The following is a 23,899-nucleotide window of genomic DNA, read 5'->3' as shown; positions in this document are numbered from 1 at the left end:
TTAAAATTTAGTAAGACACTGAAGCATCTAAATGTATTTGCAGCTCTGTGTTTACTTCCTCCTTTTTAAAAAACTCCCTTTCAACACAATCTAAATGTCAGGCTTATAAATAGAGAAGCATCTACTCATGAACCTACTGAATGAGGGAATGGATACCCAGTAACAATTTCTTTTAAAATGCCTGGCTCTTGGAAGCCTTTTTCAGTGTTTAAATGTTTTTTTTTTAAATTACCAAATTTTCAAAACTACAACTGGACTTCCAACCAGTTCCAGCTTGGGGGGAGGGGACATTTTTGGCAGTCTGTGCCATGTCCATCCCTCCTTTAAGCTCCAACTGCTGGATTTGAATTATGCTGGGATTTAATTTGGATCCTTATCTGGTAAACCTAATTGAATACCATTTCTGGTTAGCAAGGTGAGTTTTTTCTTTTTTAAAAAAGAGTGATTATTAATAATTACAATAAATAATTATGCCTCTTTTGAAAAACAAGAACCTCAAACAGGTTTTTGTTTTTTTAAAAGGAAAACTTGCACCAGGCACCTTTAAATGCAAATATTCCAAATCATTCCCTTGTATATTCATGTAGTGTTGAAGGAAAAACAATTACAAGCCTGAAGACAAGAAAGGCAGGACAAACTAACAATGCCCTTTTTACCTGTGATCATGACTCTAGACATGAAAACTTATTACTGAAAGGTCTTTGGCAGCTCCCTAGAGTGTTAAAAGATGTCAGCCAAACACAACATGACTGTTCAGTAGTTTCAAGTTGACAATAAAACCCAAAGTTTTGTCTGGCTTTGAATAGTTTATCTAACTCTTTGACCAACAAAATTTAAAATGTCTTTCTTCATTCTACAATTCCAAAACTATGACTGTGTCACTGGTTTCAATCAGCAAAAAAAGGGAGCAGAATAGGTTGTTTTGAAACTACTATTCCATATGGAAATAAAGGGAAGTATGCAACTCTGATCAAGAATGACAGGACTGCCAAGTTCATATGGCACAATTTAGATTAGAACATCAATACCATTTAGCCTAACAGAAATCCAAGTTCCTCTTTGCAACAAAATCACAAAAGATATATATATATATATATCCCCCACAAACATTAAAACCCTGCTGGTGCCTATGAGAGTTACATACTTTCCTAACTGAAGCTGGAACAAAGATAGCTTTCCACAGAAGGACCAGATCATGAATCGCAAAGAAACAAAGTGCATGCCAATACACAAAAGCTCTTTTGATCCATATAACTACATTTGAGCTTCAAGCCTCATTTATTACAACAAAACTAGCCCATGGTAAGAGGGTGGGGGTGAGGGAGAGACTTAGCTGCAAATTTGAATACTTACGTTTTTCAGCTTCCTAGTACAGTCATGATTCCTGGATGTGCAGCACACACAAAAAGAAGGGAGAGAGAAATATCAGAAAGCAGAAACTCTTTCCAAGAGCTTGTATTATGCAGTAGGTCACATGTTTCCCCTGACAAAAGCCTGCAGGATGTGTCTGCTGGTTAGAAACACATGAAGGCAACTACAAAGATACAGAGCAATCATTCATTCATTTTAGAGCATGAAGCACGTTCCGAGAGCTACTGCAATCAACACAGCTCTTATTTTAGCTACAAATTAAATAAATTTAAATTTGGTGACACTAAGCCAGTACAAAAAGGTACACAGAAATAGGGGTGCACTATCCTCAAAGTCGCTGTATTTTGTTAATCTTTTTTTTTTACAGCCACATTTACTTTGATACGACTTTCTACATCCAAGATCATGTTGGTATGATGATATTAAACTTTTACATTAAGAAATGGGTTAAGCATGTACTGATCTGGAAATCACCTGCAGGTCTCACAGATGTTTCACAGGCTTTATCATGACATTATCATGACTACTGCATTTCTGATACAGTAAATACCCTAAAAGCACCAGAGCCCGTTTCAGCTTGGAAACTAAGCAGGGTCACACTGGATAATAATAATAATAATAATAATAATAATAATAATAATAATAATAATAATATTATTATTATTATTTATACCTCCCGCCTCTCACGGATCAAGGCGGGATTACAACCTTAAAAGACACTTAGTACAATTTACAATCAATACAACAATAAAATACTAACACTGAATTTACCAAAAATTTCTATTAGTTCTCTAAAAATTACAATTCGTCCATGAGCCAACAATCAGAGTAAGGAAGAGCAGTCGTCTTAACCTTTTTATATGGAATTCAGTGGATAAGCCCACCGGAAGAGATCCGTTTTGAGTGCCTTCTTAAAGGCCTCTAAGGTAGCAATGAGACAGATCTCTTCCGGTAGGTCATTCCATAATCTTGGGGCCGCAGCAGTGAATGCCTTATGTGAAGTTGTCATTAACCTGGTATTATAATATTCTAGTAAGAACTTCCCAGATGTTCTGAGAGTGCGGGGCGGATTATGTAGGGAGAAGCGCTCTCGCAAGTAACTCAGGCCCGAGCCATGTAGGACTTTAAAGGTAATAACCAACACCTAGTATTGCACCCGGAAGCTAATTGGCAAAGAGATTTCAGTATTGGTGTTATATGGTCAAACCTAGATGTTTCGGTGACCAATCTGGCTGCTGCATTTTGGACCAATTGAAGCTTCCGAATTTGGTACAAGGGTAGCCCCAAGTAGAGTGCATTGCAGAAATCTAACTAAGAGATTACCAGTGCAAGTACTACTGCTTCAATGTCCTTTCAGTCCAGGTAGGGATGCAGTTGGTGTATCAACCGAAGCTGATACCAAGCACTCTTGGCTGTTGCATCTATTTGGGATGTCAATTGTAAGGACGGATCCAGGAGTACTCCCAAACTGCGAACGTCGTCCTTTATGGGAAGTGTGACCCCATCCAGGACTGGGTGACAAAACTCCATCCCTGGATTTGGGGTACCTATCGCGAGTACCTCCGTTTTCTCTATAGCAGTGGTTCCCGAACTTTGGTTCTCCAACTGTTTTGGACTTCAACTCCCAGAAGCACAAGCCAGCTGGCTAGCACTCAGGATTTCTACAGCCACTCCTCCTGTGTTCACTTTGTCAGCAGGCTGCCTGCCTGATGTGGAGTGCTGCTGCTTACTCTAAGGCCCAGGTGAGACTTTCCTGAGTGTGTGGCTTATTCTATGACTTGCTTTAACCAGTACTAGCTGATGCAGCAAAGCAGTGCTATGAATGGCAACTTTAATTACAGTGATTTGATCTGAGGAAGTGTGAAGCACCGATGGGCAGGATCATCCATGCTGCTGCTGATCTTAAAGTGAAGCCAGAAAATGAGCAAAGTTGTAGGAGGTGGATAATGAAGATTGCTCCCACTTTAGCTGTGACTATCTACAATCTGTCTACACATGCATGTCTATTTTGTGATGGTTTTCAAATTTACAGCAGCATATGCCACAAGTAATACTTTAAAGTGTTACAAAAATTTTGCCATTCCAGTATAGTAATTTAAGATTATGAATGTAAATATTGTCACAGTGTGCCTCACGAAAACCGCAATCTCAGTTTTATTTGCAGCATGGAGACACTACTGCCTGATCTTTCAGAAATAAAAGGGAGTATGTTAATGTCATTGAACACTGTAGCAAAGTAATCCATGTTATCCAAAGTAATCAAGCGTTATTCTCCACAACATCTTGATAGTATTTTGTGTATATTCTCTTTATGCATTTTATGTTGTTCAGGGACGTAGCCAGGATTTTAGGAAGGTGGGGGTCCAGACTAAGTGCCACCATTATAATGGGGCTTGGGTGCGGCAGTGCAGCAGCACACACCATTCATTTTTCTAATGGAAGGGGGGGTCCAGACCCCAAGATCCCCCCCCTTGGCTACGTCCCTGTGTTGTTATGCTTTGAGTTCCTTTTTCAGTCCACTTCTGAAAAGTGCTCTTCTTTGCATATCACAACCATGTTTGAGCTCAGTTAAAAGGATGTTGGCTAAAATACTGCACATGCATAAACTCAATGGCTTCAACAGGACTCAATATACAACTGCATTACAGCATTTATATCATACACAAAAGTTCGCAGTCTTGAACCTTATGTCAGAAATGTTAGCATTAGGCACAAGACCACTGTCCTTTGACAGCTCATCATCCAGTAAACAGCTGGCTTAAGATTTTGAACAAGATCACAGCTAAGCATGAGGAACCCAGGATTACAACGGATGTCAATGTACCTTCCTCTAGCAGCCCATTTGCTTTGATTTTGGCTCCTCAGAAGCACATGAGCTAAGTCTAGATAAACAATACGGTATGTGACCCTCTCTAGATAACAGCATTTGCACTGCTGAGTGAAGTCCAGTGGTTGCAATTATGGGTGGGGATGAATTTCTGAATGCTATATGAACAAATAAAAGGCCAGTTGCTTGGGAGATAGAGAAACAAATAAAATAATAAGGCTCTGGGCCATTTTTGCTCTCACAGATCAAAACTTGTTAGGAATGCAGAGACCTGTAAGGAAAGTTAGGGAGAATGACTCTTTCACCCATCCTGCTTGTTCCTCTACTGGTCCAAGAATATACCTATGGTTCTTTTGGCAAGTTATAGGTTTTTTTAAAAAAAGGGGGGGGGGAGTGTTGCTGGAACCAAGAATCCAGACATGCCTTGTGTTTTTGGTTCTTGAAACCAAAATGTTACACATAGGACTTTCTGGCAAGGGCCACATCAGGGCTAGGCTGGTAACATAGGCTGCCACAACAAAATCCAGCCTTGCTCCTCTCTGTGAGTAAAGAGGACTCAAAGGCACAAGCAGCCTGACTTCTAGGAAATGTACTCATCATGCTACTGAGTCTTGGACAGGCAGGAACAAGTGTGGGGAGGAGTGAGGTAAGAGAAGACATACGGAAAGTGACAAGCTCTAAGGGTAAGCTCTTCCAAATCATTGCCCACATCATGGCTGAGTTACAGCTTCAAGAGCTAAGCCACAGAGAGAATCAATTGAGGAAGTATATCATTATTGAGTTTTTGCAAGGATGACTGTCAGCTAACTTTCACTTACTGCTTAGGACTGAAGTCAGGTCTTGCAGGATTCAGGGCTCTCTAGGTATGGGGTTTCTTTTTCCAACCTTGTATAGAACCGTGTCTCCCCATACATACCTGCCAGAACTCCAAGATCTTCAGGAGAAGGCTTTCTCTTGGTCCCACCACAATTACAGGATGCTTGGTAAGAACACAAGACAGCGTGCCTTCTGAGTAGCTGCTCCCACCCTATGGAACTCCCTTCTGCAAGTAGCTAGGTTGGTTGCCTCCCTACTCTCCTTTTGCTGACAGGCAACAACTTTTTTCTTTTCAAGCAAGCTTTTAATATGTAAATGTACGCAGGGAGGCTTTTTATTGGGGTCTTAGAATGTTTTTAATGATTTTATATTTTTAATTGGTTTTTATTGATGTGATGTTTTCAATTCTGTTTTTAAAGTTGTATTGTTTTTAAAGACTCCTTTGTCTTTAGGACAAAGGTAGCACATTAAACAAACAGACAAACAATTCCTTACTCATTCTTGGAAGAACTTAGCTCTAGAATGAGTGCACCCAGTAATCAAAAAACTTCAGACCTGATGTTTACTAGACATTGTCCAAAGAATAATTCTAAAGGGACTAATGTAATTTCATTTGTGACAGTCAACAGGTTTGGGACCAGCCAGAATCTGAACCAGAGATTATCTTGGAAACACAGGTGGAGCCCTCAGATCAACTTGGAGAAGAAGAAAATAACAAATAAATCTAGCGTTCTTCATTCTCAACACTTCAGCATTTCAGTGTTCATTGCTCAATGTAGGTGGGTAAGGGAGAGAGATTTTGCCTGATCTAATTCTGTCTCATGCACACGCAGACACACTGTCTACTGTTTCCATCAGACGTTAAACAGGCTGATTGTTTAATCACAGGGCCATCAGCCTTCGAGGATCCTTTAATGAGTACTATAAACCATCTTGAAAGCTCCTTTAATCTGCAACAACAAGGTACTTAATTTTTCTGCCTATTTAGGAGCATTCATAGCTTAAATATGATTAAGAGCCATAAATTTAAGTTTTGAGGGTTTTTGTTTTTGGTTTGTTTGTTTTTTAAAACCAAAATGCTTTCATCTTACTACTACCATATCATTTGTTTTTAAAGGATCAGTTTTTTTTTAAAAAAAAAAAGCAGGAGTGGAATTTTGTCTTCACAGTGCCCCAAGCAAAACATTCAAACAACCATAAATATTTTCCAAAAGATACTAGTGCCCCTGAGCTTGCCAGCCCTCCTGCCCCATCTCACTATGACTTTCTGACTTTTCTATCTGAATGTTTTCCATCAAAGATCGTGATCTACTGATAGCACTATAAAATTAATCTTCTTTCTGTATCTGTATGGGAGCATCTCAAGCTGAAGGCTTGATAAAGATGGCCTGCCAAGGACCCAATCCACTTGGCTTGCTTATCCCTTCTTATAGCTCCTCTATCATAGTCCCTTATAGTTCATATAATTACTCTACTTGCTGTATACATTCTCCTATAATATCACACACTCACTGTCTTTATACTTTCTCTTTGGTTCCTGAGCAGCAGCTATATGTAGTCACATGGAAAATAGCAAAGGCCTGTAGAACTGAAGGTCATAAAAAACTTTTAAAATCTATGCTGGTTTTATAGGAATTTGGAATTCTGAATCCAAAAATGACTTCAGATTTGCTTCATCACATACAGTTTTTCACAACTTGCTTTCACATTTCTGTGTTGCAATATGTGATTGAATGAAATGATCCTGCAAAGAATTATCCTTATAAAGAAGGATTAAAGTCTTCTGATAGAACTTCAGAACACTTTAATTCACTGCTATTTTTCATGTAAAAATCCATTCAAAATCTCTCAAAGAAATTGCACTGGGACATCAACTGGAACATCTAGCCAGAAAGCTACACTAGAAAACTGGCAAAGAGGCACTTATCCACTGACTTGATAAAAAAAACCTGTGTAGCACAACATTTTTATTGTGTTTTTTTCAAATCCATCACCCAAAAATACATTAAAAATAGCTGTAATACTGAAAAAGGGTTTTTCATCACAGGCCTGTGTAATTTGCTTCTCCATGTGGTGCTACAACAAGAAGGCTGCCCCAGCCAACCCTGTGAAGTGCTTCCTTGCCAGTTTTCTGGAATACTTTCTGGCCAGATCCTCCTTCACATGGGTGTTTGTTAAAAACTTTAAAAGAACACCTGTGGAAAAAGAAACCGGAGTTCCCTTTGGTGACTAACTTCACTCAGCTTTTATTGCTGCAACAAAAACCCACTGTACAGTTATTATTGCATATAAACCAGACAAAACAGACAATATGCAATATCCAGCAGGACAGATACTGGTAAACAGGGTATAAAATACAGGATGTATAATTCCAGTAAATTTCCAACTGCAGAGTTTTAAATCGTTGCCAACATTGTTCTGTTCCTATGGATCCTGAGACTTGCCTTCCATTCAGCCTGAAAGAGGCAACCCACTTTTAATATTAAACCATACAAGAGTTTTCTTCCTAAAGGAAACAGCTGTTTCAGACAAGCAGTACTTATTGGGAATGCAGTGGGGCAGAATCACAGCAACCCCTCGATCCTGAAAATCAAGAAAATGTACTCTTTGCCTTTGCCTTTTTTAAAAATGTGCATATTACATATAAAAATGAATGTGTTGGTGCATCTAGTTTGGCCCACTCCTTATTCTACTCTTTCCTCTCACCTCCAACTCTTAAAGAAATAAAACTAAAAAGAAAAATAGTTATGGTATAGTTGGTAAATTTTGTTTTGAATTTTGGTCACATAATTGGCTACCTATAGCACTATTCTAGGTTGGAATGTTATTATTCGTAAAAGCAATTTTAGAATTGCACATCATTTCATGATTGCAAAGGGATCTTGTATCTGTAAAGTATGTTACAGTGAACATTATTATGTTTAATGTACTTCTACCAAGATCTGTACAATCCTTTCCACATGGCAAAATATCGATTTACAAATATACTACAGACATTCATGTTGGTGTAATCCTAGAAATGCAAATAGCATTTCACTTACTTGACTGTTGCTCTGTTTGAGGTGTCCTGCAGGTCTCCCGGGTCAAAAAGCTGAGATTCTTTCAGTCCCAGTTCCTTGCAGCCTCTTAAGAACAAGGCAATGTTGTCCTGAAATGAAGCAAACACATTTGATACCTCTTTCGTTATCACAGAAGATTATCTCCATTTACTCGTCTCTTTCCCTTGCTGACCTAAATGGCCTGGATCAATTCCAGTTACTTAAATCTTCCAGATCTAGAACTAACATGTAGCTTTGTTATATAACAACATCAACATGCAGAAGATTTGAGATATGAACTGTAAGACAACATTTCTATTCACAACTGAAAAATGTTCAGTAGGTTTTTTGGATTTTTAAAAAAATCTCAAGGTAACTTTCATGAAAGGTTTATGTAAAAGTGCTTAAACAGTGACATATATTCATAAAGCGAGAGTGAGAGAACCCACTTTGTCCTCTACACTGTTGTTGTTATCCTTGACAACTGGATCTACTCAGGGTAACTACAGGTCAATGGCAAGACACATCTTGGCTTGCCATTTTCCTTCTTATAGCATAGTTTTATTATTGTTACTATTGAAACACTTAATGATTCAAGCAACAAACCATGTAACTGGCCAAATATAATAAAGTTGTATCAAACATATTGCAGCTTCGCAGGATTTTCAAGTCACACTGCTGTCAAGTTTTGTTTTGTTTTTTAATTTATGCTTGACTTAAATATACTGTTAAAAAGTATGTCTTGCTGATTTCAACAGAATTTAGTTGCACTGAGTTGCTGCTACCTAGGAAAGCACAAACGTGTACAGTCTGCACTGTTAGCAAAGAAAGTGCAAAAAGCCACTAGCCCACACAATTCCATAGTTCTGTCATAGTTCAGGCACCAGAACACACAAAAGGACCATCAAACAAGCAAACAAACGTGGCTAGTGACTGTTAAATAAACAAGGCAGTGAATAATCCATTCCAGCATTTTGGACAGCCTTAGAGGAGCTATCCAAGGTGCTGAACTAGTTTGGAGGTAAAATTCAGCGCCATGGATAGCTACATTCATGCATAGAGTAAAACCTGGAATGGAGTCACCACCCCATTGACAGAGGAACCACTGTCTGACACTGTAAACTAAAAAGAACAACATGCTTCATGTTCTTGTAATGAAACAAATCAGGAATCCTGAACCTACGGTTCAAAGACCGTAGTCAAGCATTAAGCTTCCCAAGATAAGTTGTCCAATTAGATGGGGAATTCTACAAGGGAAACATGAGGGATGATAACCTTCTCTCACTATTGTTGAACAGCAACTGGTGCTGAAAGACATATTGCCTCTGATATGGAAGGCAGCATATAGTCATCACTACTAGTAGCCATTGTTAACTCTACTACAATTGTGAGATGGGGTGGGGGCTAAAACAGCTTCCAAAGCATACAGAAATTTGGGCACAACCTTTGCCTTTAAGTCATTTCTGATTCATGGTGACCCTAAGGAGAACACGTCACATGGTGCTTTTGGTTGTTGTTGTTTGCAAGATTTGTTCAGAGGGTTTTTTTTTTGCCTTTCCCTTCTTCTGGGGCTGAGAGTGTGTGACTTGGCCAAGGTCATTGACTGGTTTTCCATGGCTGAGCCCTGGTCTCCAGAGCCATAATCCAACACTCAAACCACAACACTATGCTGGCCCTACAAATATAGAGAGGAGGGAGAGGGAATGTTACATAGAGAGAGTCACATATATATAATCAAATATTTATAATCATCATGCAGGCCTCCAGATGTTGTTGGACTGCAAACTCTAGCCAGCATAGCCAATGGCAAAGAATGCTGGGAGATGCAATCAAAGAAAAAATGGTGAGCTGCATGATTTTCATCCCTCACTTGAAAGAACACTAAAGGAAAAGCTAACATGGGGCACACCCTCCCCCACAAAGGACTTTAAAAGTACCCCTTCCAGGAGACTGGAAGGTTCTTTTCCCAGTAACTTTTGAGTCTGAAGGTACTGAGGAAGTGAAGCAAGCAACAGAAATGCATCTGAGGGCCCCATGGGCATTAAAGGCTGTGGGTAAGACTGCTTCACCACAAACCATTTTCATGTGGTTTATTTTCATGTGTCTCAACTGCAAGATAAGATCACAGTGTGTATCAGCTTCATGATGAGCAAAGTGAACCAGTAATGATAGTTTCAGGGATTCATCACTCGGGGTGGGAGACAACGTTGTTATTGGACTTTAAGCATTTCTCAACATTCAATCTGCTGGTTAAGGTTGCTGGGACTTGTAGAACAATAAAATCTGGAGGTTACACACTGCCTCATTTATGCTCTCCATGAATAAAGCAGGGCAGTGTTACTTCTTATTGTTTTCTTTTTTGGATGCCAAAGTGTCTCAACCCTCTGCTGTAAATCTATAAATTCCTGGATTACCAAAAAGCATTTTCAAGTCATTAACATTTAAGAGAATCAGGGGGTGGGGCTTGTGAAGACCTTTGTTTTGTTTTGTTTTGTTTTGTTTAGGCAGAACTTGGATGATTAATTGCTTTAAGGGTTGATTGGGGAAATGGCTTTTAATAATGTTCTGTAAAAGTCCCTCAATGCCTGATTTTTTTTTTTAATGGACATGCTTTCAATTGCTTTTACAGTTGCCCCTCCTTTCTCACAGACTTGAGATCCATGCTCTTGATTATTCACTGAGGGGCGACATCTGTTATTCTCAATGGGGTGTGCCCCCGCAGCGCATGCTCTGCACACACTTTCAGGCACACATCCCATTCAAGCATATGGGACTTGAATATCTTCGAGTCTCCATTTTCGCAGGGGGGGGGTTGGAACGGATCCCCCTCGAAAATGAAGAGCTGACTGTAATTCTATTTAGAGTTTAATTATATTAGAACTTTTGCAAAATGTAATTCTATTTACACTTTTAGCTGTATCTTTTTTATCTTCTATAAGCTGCCTTGAGTTCCAGGCAGGAAATAAGTGAATGAATATACAAATCAATAAGTAGCAGAGGTAGGCCAATTTTTGCCCGACTTTGGGAACTTATGACACTGCCAAAAACACCAAAATGCACAGACATACGCGCCCGGCACAGACACACACAGTCAACACAGATGTGGTCACAAGTATACTTGTGGTTTTGAAAAATTACATTTTTTTCACCTTAAACAGCACCCAAGGGCCCTACAACCTATTTAATTAGCAACTGATTCACCTGTATTTCTGGCCAGGAAAAGGGCAGTCTAGAAAGTCTAGAAGGCTCAAAGGTTGCAACAATCCTGGGGACCACATGTAGCCTACATTATGGTCCACCTGTGCCATAATTCAAGCACTGGTTCTAACGTCATTCAGTCATAGCTAAAATAGTAGATGAGTCATTAGGAATTAAAGCAGCAGTATGCTTTGCTTTAGGGGCTTGTAAAAGTATAACACCAGAAGTTTAATGTTCAATTTTGACTGATTACACATGTCTGTATTAGGGCAGAAGGTTACTTTTATTGCTGAAATCCTCCCAATGCTTTTGATTTACAATTCTCACCAGCAGCAGCCAGTGGTAAAGGATTATGGGAATTCCAGCCCAAAAACATCCAGTCCAAACACATTTGTATTGTGATGCTATTCTATTTCATCCCTCCCTATGGCAAGAATGAATAAAACCTGAGTTAACAAAATGATATAATCTTGTGATCATTCTTCCTTTTTAATTGTCCCCCAGTCTTTTTAACAAGAAGATCTGAAAAAAAGATAAACATTAATGCTTCTGCAAATCTTATCTACCTTTCTGTGAAGCTGGAGACATACTGAGGAAAAGCATCCCTCCTCTCAAGCTTGTCTGTTCCTTTCCTGCCTCATTGTTTGTTTTGTGCTTCTACAGTTTCGCAAGAGTTGCACTCTTTATTATTTCAGTGTGCAGCGATCAGTTCACTAATCGCTATGGCATTTGGCAAGCCAACATCTGTGTGTGTATGCGCATGCGCGCGCGCGCACACACACACACAATACAGTCCCCACCACTCCCATTTCAAAAGTCCTGGCTTGACATTTTAGAGGCCTAGATGTTCACTGAATTCAGCCTGCAGTCCAGAAGCCAAAGGAACGAGAAGGCACATGCTGAGAGAAAAGTATCCTTCTTCCAGGACCATATCTAAGGTTTCTTTTGGGTTTGGTTCACTTGTGAGGACAGAGCAACTCCCAGGATCCTGCTCAGGCTATTACTGATTTCATAGCTTCCATTTCCTCAGAATACCTGTATGAAAATGACAATCACTTCTTTATTCTTACTTCTTATTTTCCTGTGTGTGCATGCTAACCTTGTGGTACTCTAACACTGCTGGGTGGAAATGGCTTCAGCTTGCAGATTAAGTTCAGGGGCCTTTCTTCCAATTTTTGCCTGCTAGAGATATGGAAGGAATGGCTTTGCACACAGCAAGAGGGACTCTCCTCCACTTGCTTACTACTGCTGAAATCATCGGCCTTTTGTTTCATATCATTTTTAAAAACAACTTATAAAGTTGGATGTAACGCTTCTTTTTCCTATTGTAATTTCCGTTTGCAGTCTCATAGCTTTGTAGGTGCACAATGGAAATTACTTATAAAAATGTTTTAAAGGGCCTAGCTGCAACTTTGAGGAGAATGAGAGCAGTCAGTGTTCTTCTTGCTAGGTTCCCCTCTTAACTTGGAAGAGCATCTATCCTACTTTTCCTTCTTTCTGCTTTGCTCCACGAAATGGTGAATGCTGTTTCTCCCTGCTCTTGTACCACTCTGAAGAAAATAAACTTTGAAAAGTCCTTCATTTTTTCAATTATTCACTCCCTTCTTTCATTTCAGTGCCTCAAAAAACTATAATATGGAGACATGTCTACTCAGAACTAAGTCACATTGACCACAATGGTGTTAACATCCAGGTAAGGGTTCCAATTGTGCCATAGACCTAACAATGGGAATAATACAGGACAAGGGTTTGCTGGCTTTCCAGTTGGTTTGGAAGGGTGAGTTGTAGAATGCTTTCCAGCGGAGAGGCAAAAAGGGAGCTAAGATGGATGTTATCCTATCGCTATTTATACAGATACTCAGACCTCCATTAGTATGCCTATGTCAAACAACATTTTTTTTTAAAAAATGAATAAGCAGGGCTTGACTTACAACCATTCCTCCTCCCAATTCAATGTAAGCACCATAAAGCAAGTGACAAATTTGCCTTACAAAGTAATACAGCTCTACTGACATGGTATTAAGAGCACCACTCACATCTCTTACCATTACAGTATGATGCAGTAGTCTTTGGTACAGAAAACCATTATAAACCAAGGGATACTAGGAGGTATTCACTCCAGTGTGCCTAACCAGATATAATTGCCTTGTTTAAAACAAAACAAACAAAAAAAAAATAGTGGGACAGCAATCTTTCACACACAAATAGGCTTACTGAGATTCTACTCAGAGGGAAAACTTTATTTATAATACTTTGGCAATTCACAAATGTTATATCTCTCTCTCCCACAGCAAATACAAATGTGTGGCATTTGGCGGGGGGAGGGCATATACGTAGGGCATGCTGTAGTCAGAACAAGATGGGCATCTTTCCCCAACACAGACATACATGACAGACAGATACACCACTGAGATGGTGAGCCAATGATGGTACCTACACTAACTCTGTCTGAAAAAGATTGTTTTAATCTCATTGGCATCCCATCCTTCACCCAAGAAATTCATAATGGTGAATTGTCCATTTTATCCTCACACCCTTTCTGTGGGACACTCGATGGTAACTGTCACAGCTTTACAGGGTTTCAAATCCAGAATTTCTTGTTTAGGTCCATTCTTTCTCTATACCAGGGTGTTCTGTTAGAGGGGGTGGATGTTGAGAGAATATTATTGGAGTGAAAGGCCTGCTAGAGCCTACATTCCAGCAACAGCTGAGGTACCCATCTTAGAATAATGAGTTTAAGGAACCAAAAATGCAATCAGAAAAAAAAAAGTTTAGGATCATCAACAGGAGGAACACTTAGTAAAGAAATATATTCTTGGATAAAAACAGCCTGATCTTTTCTAAACTAATCTAAAAGATAAAAGGATGAGAGCAAGAGAGGTTGTGGTATATCTGCCCTCATCAAAGAGCAGATGGGAAGTGAGGAGAAACATGAGGCAGAGAGTTGGTTCCTTTTCATTACAACAGAGAGCAGTTACTTAATTAAGTTTGACTGAGCCAGACAGTTATCTGCTCATAACACATTTAGAATAGGTAGCCAACAGAAGAAGGGAAAAAACCAAGCAGAAAAGGAAGGCAAAAATACTAATCCCTCTGTGTCTAAGCCATTTTATCCCTATTGGACAAGAGAGCAGCAAGAATAAGTGCAGAAGTTGCTGTCTCCTCCAACATCTGTTTCTACATCACAGTGTATCTTATATAAATGATACAGAAATGTCTTCTATTTGACGTAACTACAAATTTTTTCTCCCCCCCCCAGGGTAACCAAAGCACAATTAACAAGCACCTTCCTCTATTCAGAAGAGACTTTGAAGAATATTTTCATACAAAACTAGTTTCAGGAATTGATGTGTCAGGGACCAGAGAGATGTGACTGCCTTGGGGTACTTACTGGAGCCAGTACAGAATGGTTGGTTTAGATACTTTGCCGAAAATAATAAGTACATAAAAATTAAATACAGTTTGGTTTATTTTAAACTAAGCTATGCTGCACATTAGGCCAGATTCTATGGACACATGTCCTTTGTTCTTATATAGCAGAGGAAAGGGGAAATCACCAAAATGTGACGATGTCTTGGCCTTAGCTCCTGACCTTATATGCTACCATTCTTCCTAAATGGGAAATGAATGAATGGGAAGAATGCAGAAGAAGAGGGAGCTTCTTAAACATCATCATATTGGTATGAGAAGATGATAGAGGTAAGCAGATCTTATGTGTAACAGGGCCCAGAAACGCAGAACATCAAAAACAAGCAGTAAACCCAAACAGCCCAATAATGTGGCATTCTCTCCATACACTTGAATACTGCAGTTGCAAAAAGAAACAGAGGCACAAAAAAGTCACAAAAAGAAATAGAGGTATTTCAACATGAAAATAACACATGGAATACACTATGTTATCAGCTGGCAAGTCTTACAAAGCTTCTTGTAAACACGGTGCTGCTATTAATGCAACTAGTATATCCATCCATTTATCTTTCCTGTTTTGTGTTTTCCTACTGCTGTCAAATTAAGCAACATTATCTTTCATTTAAAGTCAATAAGTAGGAACTATTGGCCTACTCCAATGCCCTTTCCAGCAATGAGAACAAACATTGACGTGGAGGCTGTCATGCCACAAAGCAGCCACAAAGTCATGAAGGTGGCAAAGGTAATCTTGAACAGTGTCTGTTACATACCATTGTGGCTGAACCTAAGGAGAAGCATAGAATGGAAAAGTTACTTCTGCAGGGGATAACAGTTTTCAGAGTTTCCCCGTCAGTACAGTCACTCCCGTTCAGGGAGTTGTAGTCCAAAAACGCAACTTTTCTAAGCTCTGAACAGCAGGAAGCCTACACTCATCCCAAATCTGCATTCCCAAAAGAAAAGCAATAAAATCAGTACAATTGCCAAAAGGGCTCATTCCTACTGAAGTTCATGGACTCTTAAAAAGGGAAGAGCAACAAATTCCTTTCCTCTTTTAAAATTAAACATCTACATCTCAGATGCCAGAGAATAAATTTCAATAATCTCTAATCGTGGTCTAGTTTGTTTGACTAAACAAAACCAAAAATTGTTCTACTGTGTGGGTTTACCGCATTTTAAATGTTTTCCAGTAACGCCTTTGCAGTTTTTGTGCCAGTGTTATATAAAACAAAACCCAAGAAAAGCCTTTTCAATAAACATCATCAGTTTCTTGTTCTCTCACTCCTTAAAAATATATTAAGCAAGGATGTAGATCTGTTATAACTAAATGGGATATTTTAATCCTCCTCCTACCTGACATTTGAGTATGCCAGAATACTACAAAAGTCACAAAGAACTAGACCTGCATGATAGGCACTGTATGACGTGATCACCCCTAATGCTTTACATAATGTCCCCAAGTTTCCGACACTTGCCATGTATATTTTTAAATGGGAGAAAAAATTTGTACACTTTCCCCCCACCAAATCTATTAACTTTGCCATTTGAGTACCCCCCCCCACACACATATATAATGTAATGTACTGAGATTTAAAAAATGTCCCATGTCATTTTGAGACTGAAAGATGATACAGAAAAGCAGGTGAAAGTGCTTGGATGGGAAACAATCCTCCCCACACCCACAGTCAAAGATGGGAGGACATTGAGCACATGATCACTTGATCCGACTCAGAAAGGACCAAACAGAGGTACTGATGTCATGACAGGCAGAGATGGAATGACCTGGTACAGATATCCACAGATTGTTCCTTGTAGAACAACCATAAACATTATTCAAGAATGCCTGGGGCCAAAGAAGGTTGCTAACAAAGAAATAGTGTTGGAAACCTTTGAACTGCTTCTCAGACATATCAAAAACAATTATTTACCATTTAATCCAGAAAACAAAAGGAGAAGAATAGCATGTATTCAACAGGGATCAAGGGGAACCCTACAAAAGCCATGATGTAGAAGCTAAATGCCTATGTCGCTTTACTGATCCTGGCAGGGGTGTGTCATGGACAGCATGATACATTGGAAGAACTGTGGCATCCAATCCCAGAATACTATCACCTCAGAGCAACAGTGAGTATCAAAACATTTTGGGTACTCATAAAATATTTGAAGTTCAACAATAGGGAAACAAAAGACACTAATAAAGTTTTTATCTATTGTGACGTAAACTATTTGCTGACCATTTTTCACTATGATACACAAAATGAATGGATTTAATCATTGCTGAACATTTGATTGATTTGAAAAGTAAATGCTCATACTGGCAGTATATCTTAATAAACTAAGGTCTAGAGTGGAAACCATGCCTTGGGGAGCTGGGTATATTTAGCCTGGAGAAGAAAAGGTTAAGAGGTGACAAGATAGCCATGTTTAAAATATATGAAAAGGTGTCATACTGAAGAGATAGCACACTTGTTTTCTGCTGCTTCAGACAAGGACATGGAGCAATGGATTCCAACTACAGCAAACAAGATTACACCTGAACATCAGGAACAACTTCCTGGTGGTAAGAGCTGTTAGACTGTTATGTCTTGCCTCCAGGATCTAGGGATGTCCCCTAGGTCTGGAGACTCTGATGAAGAGGCTGAGAACCCAGGGGACATGCCAGGGCTGCAGCAATGCCAGCTGCCCCAAAAAGTGAACTTGCAGCCAGCACAGGGGCAAAGTTCCCAACAGCCACAAGAGCAAAGTTCATTACAACCATGACCCTCACATGAAGAGCTGGACTTACCAGTGGCTACCTCTGCAAAAAGATGCCAGGAAAGGGAGAGATGCTGGTGTTCTCAATTTTTAAGTAGGAAGCAGGCTACTAAAATGGAGTAAGTGTGAGACTGGATAGGCTATAAATATCCTAGCACCTCCCTTGGTCCAATATAAGTGACAACCATCCATCTTCCTTGGGAGAAGGCCACAATGGTGCCTTGTTTCTTGAATGGTTGCCTCTTGCCTAGAACTCTGCTTGGACTCTAGACTCTAGACTCTAATTTAGGATTACCCTTTGGGCTGCTTTACTGGACTGACTGCTCATTTGTGAAAGATCTAGATTGGTACAGACACCTTGGTGAGCCAAGCTCTCTCCCCCTCTGCCTGTCCCCACTTAAGACATTGAGGTTTCAAGCATGGAGTTTGGCTGGCTTCCCAAGGGCAAAACAGGACATAGTGGAACATGCTGCATCACAGTGTGGAGGTTTTTAAGCAGAGGCTGGATGGCCATCTGTCAGGAGTGCTTTGACTGTGTATTCCTGCATGGCAGAAGGTTGGACTGGATGGCCCTTGTGGTCTCTTCCAGCTCTATCAGAGACATTGATACTAAGAAAATATGATAAAAAATATGGCTGCTAGGCTCAGACATCATATCCTCTGAAGGGGATAGTTAAACTGGGCAGGAACCCTGCCATCCTATGGGAAGCCAAACTTGGTTATAGTGTGATGACAACATTGATTCAACCATATTTCCACATTGGGCAAAATGTTATGTTGGAGAGAATTTTTTCAAAAGCTCAGAAGTGGCAAAAGATGTGCTGACAAAGATATAACAAGTATTAGCACCAGTCAGCAAAATAAGCCAAACCACCACCATCACCATCATCACCACTGGCTCCATTAATTTTGCTGTAGAATAGTAGACGAAAAAAAAGAACAGATGGTGTACCACATGTCTGCTTGCAAAGACCACTGTAGTATCTAAATGACATGCTCTATCTGGCACAAAAAATTATTCTCTCAGCAAGGACTATTTTGTTACAATCCCATTGATGCTAAATTTTCCTACAAATAAATACAACAGCTGTTTTCCTTCAGGGCTGATTTCCCTTCCCTGTTTTTTTGGGTTTATAGCATGAAATTATAATTTTTGTCCTGTTGGAAACAACAGTGCTAGCATTTGTAGGACATAGAAATTATGCTGGCTACTTATTTTTCAGAAAATGATGTCTGTCATCTACTCAAAATGAATGATCTGCCTCATGTGAACATGTATTTCTAGGTGTTTGGATACTGTGGCATGCCCTTCATTTTGCTCCAACAAATATTCTGTTGGGAATTTCCATGAGGATAGGAAAAAGCAACAACCCAGAAATCACTCCGTGATTTTTTTTTAAAGAAAAAAATCCTTGTGGATGAGGGTTATGTTCTGGATTTAGTTTGTTTAACTCATATATTCTTAACTTTGTTTAAAATTGATTCAAGATTTTATGAACTTAGTAGGATGACACAGAATTGGGTATTTTATATTGCTTATCATCTTAAAACATATATCCTGAAAAGCACCTAAATGTGTATCATGTGTATCATGAATCATTTACTACTATCCAAAGATGACTCCGTATGTTTAAGAAAGTAGACCACGGACAGTGCTCATTAACATGTTGACTCTGTTGTATGCTGGATGTTGTACAAATATATGCAACGAACACAGGAAAACTTGCATTTTTGGTCTACAGTTCCCAGGATGCAAAGCCAGCAAGGCCACTAGTCACACTTGCTAGAAGATACAGGGAATGTGGCCCAAAAAGACATTTTCCCCTTCAAGGGAATTCCCTTCATGAACCAAACTGGCAATTGCACTTGTTAAGGAAGCCTCAGCATTAAACTGAAGTCTACATTCCTAGAACTACAAGACTGCTGGACCTCAGATTCTCTCTGTCAATAATGTAGGGAGTTGCCTGGGCAGAAAATTCCCAGTTCCATTATTCAAAACCAGACACATGTGCACATATACCAAGTATGGACTGAAATCCATACAAGGTAAGGGAGATTATGGTAGCCACTATCCTGTTCACTTTCCCTTTACCACTCTTGAACAGAATATCTAGCACACAGTAACAGGATCCACACCAGATTCTATCCAGTTTACTCATAATGCCTCTTCAGTACTGATAAAGAAACCAGGAAAGACAGAGGTAAATATCCCAAACATAGTCCAGGCAACCAGCCAAACTTGATTGCTACACAGCTGATAGCCAGCAGCTAAGGAGCAAGCCAAGTCACAGTTCAGCACTTACTTTACTTTAGTAAATGCAAGCCTTAAGTCCCAAACAGAGTTCAACAATGTCCAAGTCAGGGAGAGTCAATAAACACAGTCCGAGTCATATACATGGCATACAGAGTTAACAAACATAGTCCAGGTCAACATACAGTTCAGGCACATGACAGGGAGCCAGGTAGGTCAGATAATCTCTGACAACTCCTGGATGGCAGGGCTGGGAATTTATTGATCAGCAGTTCAACACAGTTGCTGCTTAAGTAATTGCTGCTTTCTAGAAATCTGCTCACACCTCCCTAAGCCCTCCTTTTGCTGTCTCCATTTGGCAAAAGTAGGTAGGGGTCTTCTATATCTGAATGGACAAGACTCTCTGTCAGAGCTGGTACTGCACTCTGGTTTGTCTTTGAGACACGTGGCTCTTGAACGTCTCCTGCTTTGGTTTAGCATCAGGTCCCTGCAGGTCCACTGCTTCAGTCTCTGAGTCAGAGTCCATGTTCATGTTCTGGAAGCAGGGCATGACAGTAAAAGACAATGTAGATCAAACTGAACTTAAAGGTTGTTTTAATGGTTTAAACTAGCATTTCCCACATTCTTAGAATCTAGTGAATATCTACTGACATGTCCCTCACCTTATATTAAATTTAGAGAACACAGATTTTCAAATGATCAGATTATGAAACCATTTCATTTTTGTTATTAGGTATTTTACTATGTCAGGATGGGAATCATGTGACATTCCAGTTTCTTTTGAACTGCAAGTTCCAACATCTGTAGCCAGCCTAGCCAATGGTGAGGGATGCTGAGAGTTGTGGTCCAACAGTAGTTGTGCTATTATACAGTATTTATTTCCAAATAGGCTAAGACTTTAATCTAATTGCTATTTTAAAAGCACCAGTCACAATTCTGGCCTAATAAATAAAAGAGATAACTAAATGGTGATTTGTTACTTATCTACATTTAAAATATTGTTTTTGTATGGCAGATTTGCTTACACAAGCTTTTTCCTGAAGAACAAAAAGCACAAGTTTCTACTACCACCCCTTATTTTTGTTTTTGTCTTTTCAAGAAAAACATTCCAAGGCATTATGATCTTCTCCTGAGAAGTTTCCACTAAATAGTTATTTAAAACTATGTCAAAATCTAGCCTTTTTGAGGTTGCTGTAAGATTTTCAAGCCAGTTCATATGTCTAAAGCAAGCATTAAACAATAGGGAGACTGCTCAAGAGATTGTGTAATGGCATTCATGAAAAATTAAGTGCTTAATTTGTGATTAGATAAAAACTATGGACAAAAGAGCATTTGAGGCCAACCGGAACAAATTACCAATTCAATCCGAAGCTGGCTTGTTGGCAGGACAGAGCAGAAAGCATACAGAACGGTGACCAAGAAGGTGGGAAGAGCTACACCCACTATTACATAGACTGGATTGTTTTCATTTGTCTGTCTGTTATTTGTACCAAAACATTACTGAAACATAACAAGGAACAAATAATGATCAGACCATATCTAGTCAACTATATCAACAGATAACAGCATTAAGGTATCAGCTGCTCTTTCCTCTTGCAGTTCATCATGGTAGAGCAGGGAGTATGGGGCAGACTTTGGCTATCAGTACCTATTGTGTGGAAGTGCTCCATGACATATCACATGGAGACTCTCTTACTGAATATTCTGGGAGCCACTGGTCTGGGTTTTAAATTGTGTTTTTAAATTTTTCCATACACTGTCAACAACCCATGGGCTATACAGTTATAGCTAGCCTCCTGATGTTAAGCACAATGCATGCACTAGCAATTTAAGACTATCCAGAGATACAGCAAAAATATAAAACTCATTTAATCACTGGTAGCCTAAGAACAAAGGCAGAACTTGGGACATTTCAAGCTGTGCATTTCATAATACTGTTAGTGCTTCAGCAACAGCAGCTACCATCAGATGTTTTTCTTCATTAAGTTCTTCCTGTGACCCTTCAGGAGGCCTGAGTGCCAAAACGATCAGAGTAAATCAGTGTGAGTTGTTTTGCCATCAAGGGAGTGTTTATCACTTGCCCTGCTCAGCTCTTCCTTCTATTTTGTTTACTCAAACCTAAAGCCCCTGTTCTCTAAACAATGCTTGCCAATATTTGGATTCTGTCCCACTATTTAAGCCAATCAAATCTGCTGCACAACAACATCTGAGATCCAAAGAAAGACATGAGACTACAGGAAAGAACCACACATACCTCTGGCTGTTATCACTGTTGAATTTTCCATTAACAAACAGATGAGCTCCTTTGTAAGCTAAAATAGAGACCTCGTTCATCCAAAATGGGAACTGGTATAATTAAAATATCCAGAAAAGCTCTGGATGTGTATATGCAGTTCTCTCTACCTCATGAGCAGTCTTTTTTGTTGGATTTTTGACACACATCTTTATACACACAAGTAAAATGTCACCAGTTGTCTGGACAAATATATGCAAATATGATCTACAGATAAGAAAATCCATACACTTCTGGCAGAGTTCAGGTTTAAATTAATCTTAAATTGTCAATCCTGATACAGTTGCTGTGTTAATTATTCCTCACCCTGTATGTTCATATCCATTTCAAACCTGTCCTTGCCATGCCTGAAATATATCGCAATTATTATCCCTCACTTGACAAAAGCTAATCAATCCAAGGGCATTTCAGTCCAGTTACAGACAAATCACAATTGATTATATTGTTATTTATTTATATCCCACCTTTCTCCTTGCACATGACTCAAGGCAGAACCCTTTACATCATCCACATTTACATTTCAAATTCACAACAGTAGCCAGAGCTGGGAAGATAAAAGTGGAAAGACAGGGGAAATGGGGGAGGAGGTTGAAAGGCAGGACTACTGGCAATGAATGAGAAGAAGGATGCTGAGGTAGGGAAGGACGAAGCAGGTAGGAATTGCAGGGAGACTGTCAGAAGGACGGGCTGAAAATGGAGCGGAGGGGGAATACAAGGATGCAGCAGAATAGAGGAGAGAGACTTGAGATGCAGGATGGTGCAAGGGCCAAAAGGGAAATAAGAGGGTAGCAATGGCAAGGAATGGAAAGAAGAATGTAGTAAGCTGGGCTCTGCTACCAGGCAGATGGGTTTCAGAGTGCTTGTTAGTACTGTATCCTGGTTAAATCTTAACAGCTGTCCTGTGATGTGAAATAGCTAACCTATATATTATGACCTTGCTGGATACTTTTTGCATCCACTTTGCAGTTTGAGATTGAGAAAAGATATGACATATGAGAAACAACTATACTTGCAGGTATAATTTTTCATAGCTATTAGGTAGGAGATGGAGAACACACGTACACTGTGATCTTTGTTTTTTTAGGTGGGGAAAGATGAAGCTAAACTTACATGAGATGGGGGGGGGGTTAAATCTTGATTTTCTGGGCTCCTAACCATTAAGAAAAACTCCTGGGGAAGAGAAGACAATTTGTTTTGAGGCATTATTCTATGAAGGCTTCTCTTCTGCTCAAAGCAACTTACATCTGATGACTCAGTGATTTCTTCTATATTCATCTGTGTTTATAAATTCAGTCCTGAGCAACAGAGTGAAATTAGTCACTGGCCAGCATCCAACAATGGGTTAGTTAAATCAATGGGATTAAGTATGCATAACCACATGTTAGATTGCAACCACTTTACTTTCCCTGTATATTCAGAGACTGTGTATTCCAAGCTTAATCTTCTCTCTGTATTAAGAAAGCCTGAAGCCAGTGATCAGAATTCTGCAGAATAGACCTATCTGGACACATCTACATATTTTGCAATTATTCTGATCATGGAAGACTCATGGTGTGTGTTTTTCTTGTTCAGGGTTTTCTTTTTGTCACCCCACCCCCTTTCATACTGTAATTGTTTAGCAAAGGCCAAGACTGGAAAAGGGAATGTAAAGAGAAAAGGGCTCAGAGGCAATGACCATAAGCAAGGATCTCAAGAAATCCTTTCTGCTGTTGCTTATTTGCAAAGCGCTAAAAAGAAAGGTGGGACAAGTGCCATTTCACAATGAGTTAATGCAGACAGTAGTTCCCTAGAAAATACCATGAACAAAGGCTTAGGCATGTGCATTCTTGTCTCCCTAAAATTCCCCCTCCTCATGAAGTTGCCACAAGTGAACAGTCAAATTAAAGGCACATACTACTACCACTACTATCCTTAAATACTCTTCAAATTATAGTTACAGATCCTAA

General features: G+C 39.5%; 1 protein-coding gene across 6 annotated transcripts in view; it reads right to left on the bottom strand.

Annotated features, from left to right (window-relative positions):
* Positions 1–23,899, bottom strand: part of LIMCH1 (LIM and calponin homology domains 1) — a 258,524-nt gene that overhangs the window by 100,158 nt on the left and 134,467 nt on the right. For 5 of the 6 annotated variants that reach the window (XM_042468174.1, XM_042468171.1, XM_042468172.1 and 2 more), the window contains exons 4-5: positions 8,056–8,162; positions 1,354–1,384 (exon numbers count right to left, since the gene is read on the bottom strand). In XM_042468174.1, the coding sequence (XP_042324108.1) occupies positions 1,354–1,384; positions 8,056–8,162 (138 nt within the window). Of the gene's footprint in view, positions 1–1,353; positions 1,385–8,055; positions 8,163–23,899 lie in introns of those variants that run through there. The other variant, XM_042468177.1, reaches the window with a different exon arrangement.

Source organism: Sceloporus undulatus, chromosome 5 (assembly GCF_019175285.1).
Source record: "Sceloporus undulatus isolate JIND9_A2432 ecotype Alabama chromosome 5, SceUnd_v1.1, whole genome shotgun sequence".
NCBI lineage: Eukaryota > Metazoa > Chordata > Lepidosauria > Squamata > Phrynosomatidae > Sceloporus > Sceloporus undulatus.
Note: the sequence above shows the minus strand (reverse complement) of the source record. Positions and strands in the feature narration are given on the sequence as shown.